At 41.0% G+C, this 11,384-nt stretch overlaps 1 protein-coding gene across 1 annotated transcript in view; it reads left to right on the forward strand.

Moving 5' to 3' along the window:
* NPAS2 (neuronal PAS domain protein 2) overlaps window positions 1–10,474 on the forward strand; it is a 242,957-nt gene extending 232,483 nt beyond the window's left edge. The window contains exons 17-21 of the mRNA XM_020992942.2: window positions 2,815–3,021; window positions 3,945–4,132; window positions 4,724–4,816; window positions 7,358–7,529; window positions 9,050–10,474. Of these exons, the coding sequence (XP_020848601.1) occupies window positions 2,815–3,021; window positions 3,945–4,132; window positions 4,724–4,816; window positions 7,358–7,529; window positions 9,050–9,238 (849 nt within the window). The 3' untranslated portion in view covers window positions 9,239–10,474. The remainder of the gene's footprint in view (window positions 1–2,814; window positions 3,022–3,944; window positions 4,133–4,723; window positions 4,817–7,357; window positions 7,530–9,049) is intronic.
* The last annotated feature ends 910 nt before the right edge of the window (window positions 10,475–11,384 follow it).

The raw sequence follows: 11,384 nt of genomic DNA on the forward strand, positions 1-11,384 counted from the left end.
GATTGGGGGTTTTTCCCCCCTCTATCCCCTGAGAAAATTGATATGCAAAATGTTTTCATGTCAACATCATATGCAATATGATAAGTTTTTTGGCTAGGCAATGGGGTTAAGTGACTTGCCCAGGGTCACACAGCTACTAAGTGTTATGGGTCTGAGGCTGGATTTGAACTCAGGTCCTCCTGACTCTAGGGCCCTTGCTCTGTCCACTATGCCACCTAGCTGCCCCCAAAATGATAGATTTTTGAAAGGCCATGTTGTGTATCTAGGCAATACAATGGATGGAGCTCTGGACCTGGAGTCAGGAAGACCTGAGTTCAGATCCAGTCCCAGACACTTACTAGATGTATGACCCTGGGCTATTCACTTGAATTCTATCTGCTTTGTAGTCTTCCCAGCTGCAAAATGGGAATAGCACCCAGATCCCAGGGTTGTTGTAAGGATAAAATGAGATAATACTTATGAAGTGCTTTGCAAACTTTAAATTGCCACATAAATGCTAGTTGTTGGTGATGTGGTTAGGATACAGGGAACACTGGTTGTGGAGTCAATACCTGACAAGCTCAGAGCTCTCAGCTCTGTCAGTCATGATCTCTGTGACTTGAACAAGACACTTATTCTCTATGACCCTTGTCTATAAAATGGGTATGATAAAACTTGTACTATATACCTCACAGATTTATGGTAGGGAAAGTGTTTTACAAACCTAAAAGAACTATATAAATATTAGTTACAGTAATTAGAAACAGGCTATCACTTTTTTTGAGCAAAAGTTGCAAGGAGGGAGGAAGGAGGGAAGGAAGGAAGGAAGGAAAGAAAGAAGGAGAGAGAGAGAGAGTTTGGACAAATAGGTGGTGTTGAGTCTAACTGAATGCCAGATGGTAGGTCTAGTTCATAAATGTCTTTAATGACTGAGGAGCTGTTATCTAATAGTTAAGCTGTCTCATTTTCTTATATATTATATAGTTTCTTTTGGGGGAGGGTTGAGTGGAACAGGATACAAAGAATGAAGATAAAATTTAAGACATAGAATATTTAATCCAAACCCCTTTTAGTCCCTCAAACATTTAATTTTATGTAATGGTAAGTGTGGCTTCTGTTAAAATTATAAATATTACCAACCTCAAACATGTAAGTTCATGTCTGTGGAGACTCCAAGCTTTTTCTGAACTAGTATTTTTTCCTTCATTCAGAAGACAAGGAAATGCATCTGTGAAATGCCAGGGAAAATGCACCAGTCTGAGAATCAGGCTGTATGGGGCTGCTAGGTGGTGCAGTGATAGAGCACCAGCCCATTAAGTCAGGAGGACCTGAGTTCAAATCCAGCCTCAGACCAAACACTTGACACTTACTAGCTGTGTGACCCTGGGCAAGTCACTAAGCCCCAATTGCCTAAAATAACTCACCACTCGCTAGTTATGTTTGTAACCGTGGCAAAGCACTTAACTTTCCTCATAAAAGGGATTGATACTTTAGAGTGTTACTAGCTGTGTGGTGCTGGACCAGACATTTAACCTTTTTCAGCCTGATTTTCCTCATCTGTAAAATGTAGTGCCTAATTCACAGGGTTGCTATAAAGTTCAAGTGAAAAAATAGGCTTAAAGTGCTTTGTAAGCCTAAAATGCTAGCTATTGTTGTTGTGTTAGGGATTGGATTAGTTGGCCTGTGAAATTTCTTCCATAGTCCTAAAATCCTCTAATGTTTTCAGCCATATACACACAAACAGTACTCCCCATTAACAGGGTTATTTTCGTTTATAAAGAAAAATGTAGAGAGAGTAGCTCAAAACATCCCCAGGTTCTTTCTGGCTATTCCATAAGGTCATTTGGGGACTTCATTTATTTCTTTCACTAAGTGGTAGATTTTTTCCCCAGGTAAGATGATGGTAATAATATCATCATTTGATCCAACAAGAAACTTAGAAGCCAATGCATACTTCCTACGTGAGTTATAAAAACAAACTTGAAGGGCAAATTTAGGTCTTAACAGACTGTGGACATTCTATTAATCAATAACTAGCATTTATACAGTGCTTTAAGGTTTGCAGAGCACTTTGCATGTTATCTCATTTGATTCTTATAATAACCCTGTGAACTAAACACTATAATTTAATAGACGAAGAACCGAAGCTGAGACATATTAAGTGTTAGGTATCATACAGCTAGTAAGCAGGATTCAAACCCAGGTCTTTCTCATTCTTTTTCGGGTTTTTTTTTTAATAATTCCATAAACCTTTATGAAGTACCTACTATGTGCAAGGCATCGAGCTCATATATGTTTACATGAGCATTTTTAAGTTTTATAAGCGTTTTTGTCACAACACAGCCACAAGGTCGATTATGAAAGAGCTATGTCCATATTTCAGATGAGAAAATGACAAAATAAGCACATAAGTCTTTTTTGTGTGTGTGCGCACAGGTAATCAGAGTCAAGTGACTTGCCCAGGGTCACACAACTAGTAAGCCTCCGAGGCTGCATTTGAACTGAGGTCCTCCTGACTCCAGGACCAGTGTTCTATCCACTGCACCACCTAGCTGCCCCTCCTCACTCCCACTATGACATTAGGTACCCCATACCATTTATCTGCTTCAAAATACAGACTGATCCTAGGATATTCTTGGTGAAGTGGGACATTGGTGGCTTAGCAAGAATTAGAGCTATAAAGCAGAGAGGATTTAACTTTCAATCAAAGTTTTAAAATCTCTTTTATGTGTTAGGTGTTGGAGGGTATTCAAAGATTAAGGTATGGTTCCTGCTCTCAAAGGGCTTACCATCTATTAAGCTATGGTTTCCTTTTCGGTGCTTTTGTCTTTCCAGATGTTTTTGCAGCAGTCAGCTGTCTCCCTAAGTTTCAGCAGTGTCCAGCGGCCAGGGTCTCAGCAGCAGCAGCAGCAGCTACAACAGAGGTCAGGGGTTGTTTCCCAAACACAGCTTGTTCCTAGCTCTCAGCTTCCAGGGCAAATTTCGACTTCTCAAATAGCAAACCAGCAACTGTTACGAGAATCCAGTGTGATAGCAAGCCAGGTAACTACGCTTTTCCTTCAGATTCCATTATCACAATAGGACAGGCAGATACCAATGACTGAAAGCATGACTTGTTATTGATGGGGGAAGGGGAAAATCTAGGGAGTAGAAGATAATTTGAAACTGAGTCAAAAGAAATGATTTTTTTTCAGTAAGTTATCATAAAAAAAAAAAAGTTCCAAGGTTCATTTGGTCCCATATCTTAATAACTTCTTTCCCCCTCCCCCCTCCTTTTTTCCCTGATTTGCTTTGGAAGCTAGAAGTAGCTTTTTCAGCCTTGTTCCTAAATTGAGGTGGCTAAAAAGGAGAGAGAAGAGCATCCATCTAAATCTGCAAAGAGTCAAATCTAGGTTTGATATAAAGGAAAAGTTTCTAAGAATTAGGGCTACCTAAAAGTGGAAGTGGAATGTATGACCTCTGATGGTTGGGAGTTTGTTCTCATTGGACATTGTCATTCAGACAAAGACTGGATGACCCCTTACTGAGTATGTTTATAAGAGGAATTTTTGTTCGGGTACAGGTTGGACTAGATGAACTCTAAGGCCCATCTGCCCTGAGATTCTACATCGTAGAGATTCAGGTCCCCTTGCATAAGCATCTGGATCCAAGTGCTAGCCACACTCCTCCTTTTGCAGACATGGGTTGGTATAGGTCAGCCTTCCTCATTGTCCCTTTTCCTGACACTGCCTGTGCTCTGAGAATTATCTGCCAAACTTGTCTTTCTCAGACCCCTGCCCTTCTTACAAAGGCATCATCCAAACCACCCCTTGGGCTTCTCTTTTAGAGAGAGTCTAGTCTTACCCCACTCCTGAACGATGGCAAAACAGGCAGACAAAAGACCTGGCAGAAACAGAACAGGATGAAAAATACCTTTCAGACATCTTTAATTGAGACATGTCTTCCTCCTTAAAACTGTGCTCCAGGGTCAAAAGCCAATGAGAAGCACACAAGTCATGCAGGGAAATGGCCACTCGGTGAGCAGCTTAACCTCACAGTTCGGCAGCACGGCTTTACTTCCGCAAGCGCTGAGCCTGACCACACCTGCTTCTATCACCCCAGACACTGGACAGTGTCATCCCAGCCCTGACTTCAGCCATGATAGGCAACTCAGGTATGGACAATGCCTCTCTTTGGTTTTTGTTTGTTTATTTTTTAAATTAAATTATTTTTCAATGAACAAATACGTATTTTCTATCCGTCCCGTCTCCCCACATTGGGTTGGGGGTGGGAGGACAAAAATAAAGCCTCATAACAAATATATATAATCAAGCAAACCACATCCCTATGTTGGTCGTGTCCAAAAGCGTGTGTCTCTTTCTACATACCTCTGACAGGAAATGAGTAGTGATCTTCAAGCATCTGGAATTAATGCCTTTCTTTGAAAAGTAACTGATAATCTGTCTTAAAGTGGTCCCTTAGATTTCCTTTCCACTGTGGAAGATGGAGGCAGATAAGGGAAATCCAGACATTCTGATGAAGCAAAAAGGTAGTTTCTGAGCTGTATGACACAGAAAGTGCAAAAGCCCAGTGGACAGACCAGCACTGCTAGGTGCCTGCTAAGTAGGACACCAAGAAAAATAAATTTAAGTCGAAACAGGAGGCATTTGAAGTGAGGGCAAACGTGCCAAGGATCAGTAAACACTATGGTTGGCCAGGCATTACAAAGAGGGTGATGAAAATTATTCTCTCTCTCCTCCCAAAGACTGCTGCTTAGCCAACCGATCCAGCCAATGATGCCCGGGTCATGTGATGCAAGGAGGTCCTCAGACCCTGGCGGCACTGGACGACAAGTAAAGTAGGTGGCTGAGGGAAGGAGGGAGGGAGGAGGAAAGGTAGAGGATAGAGGGTGAGTAGGAAACTGAATTGGAATCATATGACTTTCCTCCTACTCGAATCAGAATTGTTTTGATTCTGTATTTAGATGTTCTTGAGCCTTTTTAAAAAGGCCCCTATTCTGCCATCTCCTTCCATAACAACAACAACATGCTGCCTATATCCCCAGTTATTTAAATTAATAAAATGTGGTACTGACTCCGCATCACAGGGCTTACTCTTTAGACTCTTCAAGTCTGAAGAATCTCTACCCTCAGGGCATAAACTCCAGTGGGCCCAGTCTAGCCACACTAACCCTGCAGGACCCTTTTTATGGTTTTTAACATTGATATTGAGAAGCAGCCTGGAACAATAAGCTAAAGAGTGGCCTCTAGAGTCCACCTTCTCACACGTACTAGAGATTGACCTGTTAATGCCTCAAGGAAATTCTTTCAGACTTTAAGGGAGAGTTACTGCTCTACTTTGGTAAAGGGAATTTTTTCACTGGGAGTTCCTTATAGGACACCAATGAAATCACAGGTCTGGTCCCCACCCCATCCACCCCCCCCAAAAAAAAAGTCCAATAGCCAAAAAGCCCCACTGACAGTACCTCTAACTCTCTGGCGGCCTGTGGCACTGGTGATGTACCAGTAGGATATTAAGAAACCTGTAAAATTTATTTCCACCTCCCATCCACAAAAATATTCTTCTCCCACCCCCACTCCCCTTGCCTATACCATTAGTCCTGAGGATCGGAAAGAACTGTGTTTAATAGCACCATTAATTAACAAGATCGGTATTACTGGAAACATGAAGTTGAATATGTGAAAAGCTGTTGGAAAAATAAAATGTTTCCATGCCATAGAAGTGAGACTGAAATAGAAATACCTGGCAGATGATGCCCTGTCCCTAAGATTCTGGCTTGATTTTTGTGAGAATCGTACCCCTCAACAAAGAACACACAGAGGCTCTGGAAGTGCCACCTACTGGCCTTGGAGACAGCTTCCCCTGAACCCTCCATAGGCGCCCTTCTCAGGCTACCCTTTTCTCCAACTCCATCGGCACTTTCCTTCCACCTCATAATCCTCCAGAGAACCCATCCTTGGTTCCTTTCTGGGGTATGTAAAGAATGACCCATTTCATAACAGTCTCAAATAACATCCAACCCCAATTTCTTTGAGTCTCCTCTTAGACATACAGTAGACTTCCTTTTAAACTCCCTTTCCCTAAAGATTTAGCCAGTGTTTCTAATTAAGTCGAGTTTTTAGCCTGTCCTGCCCAAGTGATCCAAGTAATTGGAAAACTCTTTCTGGTTATAATGATAGTAACAATAGCTCCCAGTTATAAAGCTCTTTAAGCAAAACACTTATGTTATCTCATTTAATCCCTCACAACAACCCTGTGAGGTAGATGCTATTTTCATCCTCATTTTACAGATGATGAAACCGAGGCTGAGAGACTTGCCCAGGATCACACAATTAAATAACCATCTGGAGCAGGATTTGAACTTACACGTTTCTTATTCCAAGTCCTTTACTCTATGCACTGCTTCACCTAGTTGCTAGTTATGTTTGTTTCCAGTGAGGCTTAAAGTCAAGCCAGTGGGTAGGGAAATTTTTTCTTCTATGAACTTTTTAAAAAGGCTAACTAGGTGACACATTTCATTAAGTGTTGAGCCAGGAAGACTCGAATTCAAATTAGACCTCAAATACTTACTAACTGTGTGAACTTGGACAAGTTAGGGAACCTCTTTCTGCCTTAGTTTCCTCATCTATAAAATGGGACTGATAATAGCACCCTTCTCCCAGGATTGTTGAGAGGATCAGATGAGATAATAATTGTAAAATTCCGCGCCTGGAACATAGTAAGCACCTTGTAAATGTTAGCTATTTTTCCTAAATAACAATAACTGACATTCCTATAGCAATTTATTTCATTTGCTCCTCACAAACTTGTGAGATAAGTATTACAGGTATTATTATCCCCATTTTAGCAATGAGGAAACTGAGTGATTAAGTGGCTTGCTCAGGATCACACAGCTAGTGTCAGAAATGGATTTGAACTTGAATCTGGCTTGACTCTAAATTCTGTCCATTACGCAACATTGCCTTTTTCTGACTTGTTTTTTATGTTATTTGTAGCCAGTAGAGTCTGATGCTCTTCATTGTGTTTTTCTTTCCTCTCCCTCCTGAATTTCTATCGGACAGTAAATTGACATCTCAGTGCCAGAGTCTTCTCAGTCATCCAGAATCTGGCTCCTCCAAATTCCTAGTCTAGTACCTGGAGCCTGGTAGGGCCTCTTGTGAAATATATACACATAGGGAGGGCTTCAGAGAAAACTCATTCAATGTGGTCTCAAGAAGATGAATTTCTTCCCTAGAAAAAAAATGTACAGCCTTTTCAAATACCTAGAATTTTTTGAGACCCTCCCAGTGTTTCTCTGGCCTTCTCTCCATGTCTTGCTATCGACTTTGAATATCTCATTCTTAAAGCTATTTCTTTTTTTTTTCTCTAAACCAAACAGATATCCTCAGAGCTCATCTGGATTTCCAAGTCTGGAAGTGCAGACGTCCAGTAGCAGCACCTCTACCCCTATTCTGCTGATGGGACAAGCTGTGTTGCACCCTGGCTTCTCTACCACACAGCCATCCCCCTTGCAGCCTCTGCAACCCCAGCAGCCACCCCACTACCTGCAGGTAGGAGATGGACAGAGACATGAGAGACTTCTGTAGGGATGGACCACACCAAGAAGAGATAATCATTAACAAAGCCTGTTTCAACCTTTGGTTTTTTTTTTTCTTTTTAATTTATTTATTTTTAGCTTTCAACATGCACTTCCTCAAGATTTTGAGTTCCAGATTTTCTCCCCATCTCATCCCTCGCCCCCCCCAAGATGGCATGCATTCTGTATACTCCTTCCCCTAATCTGTCCTCCCTTCTGTCTCTCCCCACCTTCTCTTATCCCTTACCCCTTCTATTTTCCTGTAGGGCAGGATATATGTCAAAACCCATTTCCTGTATTTCATATTTCCCAGTTGCATGTAAAAACAATTTTTTTTAACATGTGTTTTTAAAACTTTAGGTTACAGATCTTCTCCCTTCCTCCTCCCCACCCACCCTCATTGAAAAGGCAAGCAACTCAATACAGGTTATATATGTGTAGTCATGCAAAACACCTCCATAGTAGTCATTCAACCCTTGGTTTGAGCAAGAGTTCTTAACCTGGGATCTGAACCTGGCATTTTTTTCTAATATTTTGATAACTGTAATCCAGTGTTCTTTTGTAATGCTATGTACTTTGTTTATGCATTTAAAAACATATTTCTAAGAAGGGTTCCATAGGCTTCACCAGAATGCCAAAGGAGTCCGTGACATACACAAAAATGGTTAAGAACTACTTGTTTAAAGATCACTCTAGGGTCCAGGTACAAAGATCTCCATGTTAAAGACAGTCCCTGAATAGGTTCAGTATTTGGGAGGGTTTCTTGAATGCTCTATTGGAGTAGGTAAAGCCACAGTGATAAAGGAAATCACCTTATTTAATAATAAAAAAAACCTATGGAAAAATAGCAATGAACAAACAATTCAATTCAACTCAAAATTATTAAGTAGCTGTTATGTGCAATTCACCATGATAGGCACCGGGGAATAACAAAAATGAAATAAGCCACAGACTCTACCTACAAATAGCTCACAGTTGAATAAGAGAAATAATCTATGCCCTGTTTCAATGCCCCTTATTCCTCTGTTGTGGCACACTTCTCTCTCGCCTAGAATTCCTTTGTCTCACTGAATCAGGTGGGAAGCAGTATTAAGTAGCACTGTGGGAAAAGAGAGGCAAGATCTTATGCCATATGCCCCCAGGGTCTTTCAGAGCACCATCTCCATGGCTTCCACTGAAGAGAAGTGAGACAATGTGGATTAACCATTTGGGGATGTTATCTGCATCCCTTCTCTCTGAAGACAGCACTGACTCTTTAGTTGGGCAACCAAAGTACAACTATTTTATTTGCTTTGGTTTTGTTTGTTTTTTATTTATTTATTTTTTTAAATGAGGCAATCAGGGTTAAGTGACTTGCTCAGGGTCACACAGCTAGTAAGTGTCAAGTGTCTGAGGTCTGATTTGAACTCAGGTCCTCCTGACTCCAAGGCTAGAGCTCTATCCACTGTGCAAAGTACAACTATTGTAAATCAAGCTTATTTGTTTCCTTTCTAGGTACAGACACCAACCTCTTTGCACAATGAACAACAAGACTCTCTGCTTCTGCCCGCCTACTCACAACAGCAAGGGACCATGGGATATCACCCCACACCCCAACAGCCTCCACCACCGCCCCCGCCACATCCTTCCCGAAGGCCCAGCAGTCTATCAGAGTCCTCAAGCCTCCAGCAGCCTCCTCGATAGGACGCCAACAGAATGTCAATACACAATCAGCTTTAACCAATGGACAAGAGAGGGACAGGGCAGGGGAGGAAAGGATTTGGGATCTAAGCTCTTGGCTTTTCGCACACTGCAGAATACATTTCAGAACTCCTAGATCATAACAAATCTCAGAGTACAGGTTGCAGTGGATAGAAAATTGCCAAGCTCTGGTTGTCCTCGGCTGCCCCTGGCTCAGTGGATCTCTGAGGTACTCTACAGCCATACATGACCACTCAGACTGGAAATGAACAGTATTCTGTGTGAACCCCATCCTTACTGGGTAAACACTTGGAGAAAGCACTTTTGGCTACATCCTTGTGAGCACATCCGTGTTACTCCAGCTGACTGTGGACTGTCTATATGAAATATTTGGCCTTTATTCTTTCAATCTTCTTTCCTTTGCATTTGAGAAGCACTGGGTCAAAGATCTGTTGAAGAGAGAAAGAACAAGAGATTATTTTTATTATGGTTAATATTTTTTTTTTGCACAACTGCACAGAAGAAATAACTTAGCACTTTCTGTATAAAATTAAAAAAAATAAAAGTCTATTTACTTCAGGTTGTGACCACAACTACAAAAAACAGCAGGCAGAGCTGGTCATACTCTCCAACCTAAAACTAACAGAGCAGACCTTTTAACCCTTCCTGTTCTGGTGGTGGTTTTGGGTTTGGTTTCTTTCTTAAGAAAATAACACTGGACTACACCTGTTTACTTTATTAATTACAACTACAAAAGAGAACTCAAACTGTAAGCACAATCATGCAGCTGATGTTCTGGAATTCTGTTGAGACACTTATGAACACAAAGAGGATACATTTCTGCCTCCCAAACAGCCAGTCACCTCTGTTTGGGGCTACAGGTCACTGAGGAAAATGCACTGTGTTTTGGCCCATTGAATGGGGATGCTGCATCTTATTACATATCTTTCATGATAAATACCTAGGATTGAATTTTCCTTTAAAAATGCACTTTTTGCTTTTTTTGTATGTTTTGTTATGTTGAGATGTTTCTAAAGAAAAGATTTTATGTAATTATAAAACATAGTGTATTGTACAGCTGTTGTAATAATGACCTATTTCTATAAAAAATAAAATTGTATGGAATTATGTGTAAATTATTTTGTATCTGAAACACCAGTTCATTTCACAAGTATAAAAGTTTCCTTGTGCTTTTCTGTGAGTGGACATTTTGTAATAAATTAACAAATTTGTACAATTTCCTATGGAGGCAATTCCTGTCTCTTGGTATATTTATATATACGTATACATATATGGACATATTCGTATATGTAGTTGTGAGCAAACATGTACTTGTCTTTATTTCTGCATGCATTTATATTCAATAAAATAAAACTGACAGGAAGTGTGGCACAACAGATAGACAGCAGGCCTTGGGAAGACCAAGGTTCGTGTCCTGCCTCTCACACATATATGTGTGATCTTGAGTAAGGCATTTATTTACCTCTCAGGGTTGTAGGTTACTCTAATGAAGTTTTAGAAAAGGTTCCCTTCTACACTTTATGAATGAATCACAGGTCTTAGCCCCTATCACTTGGTATAACTATGTCTGAAGAAAAAAAAGGAAACAAATATAGTCTCTAAAGAGAGCTTCATAAAACTGAGAAAGCCAGCAGACTGGGATTCAAATCCTCGTTCTCTCACTAAGGCCCTGTAGGACATTAGGTAAGTCACCTTGTCACTCTGGGCCTCAGTTTCCCTATTAGTGATTTAAAGAAGTTGGGCTAACTGGCATCTAAGGTATGTTCCAGTTCTGATTTTAAGAGGAAGTATGGTATAATGAATAGGCCACTGGACTTGGAATCAGGAAAGACAGGTCGAAGGACTGCACCTGTGATTTCGTTGGTATTAGAGAGCTCCCAGCTAAGGAGATTCCTGCCAGTGCAGGTTGGTACCTTCTCTCCAACTTACAAAGTTTGCTAGAGCACAGTGAGAGGTTGAAGGATTTGCCCAGGGTCACACAGTCAATATGTCCCAGAAGCAGGACTTAACCATCGGTCTTCCTAACCAGACTCTTATCCACCATACCTTGGAAGACTTGAGTTCAAATCCCAGCTCAAACATTCCCTGTGTTGCCCTGAACCAGTTCCTTTGCTTACCCTCCACTGTC

This window comes from Phascolarctos cinereus, unplaced genomic scaffold (genome assembly GCF_003287225.1).
Source record: "Phascolarctos cinereus isolate Bilbo 61053 unplaced genomic scaffold, phaCin_HiC Scaffold_726;HRSCAF=1367, whole genome shotgun sequence".
Classification (NCBI taxonomy): Eukaryota; Metazoa; Chordata; class Mammalia; order Diprotodontia; family Phascolarctidae; genus Phascolarctos; species Phascolarctos cinereus.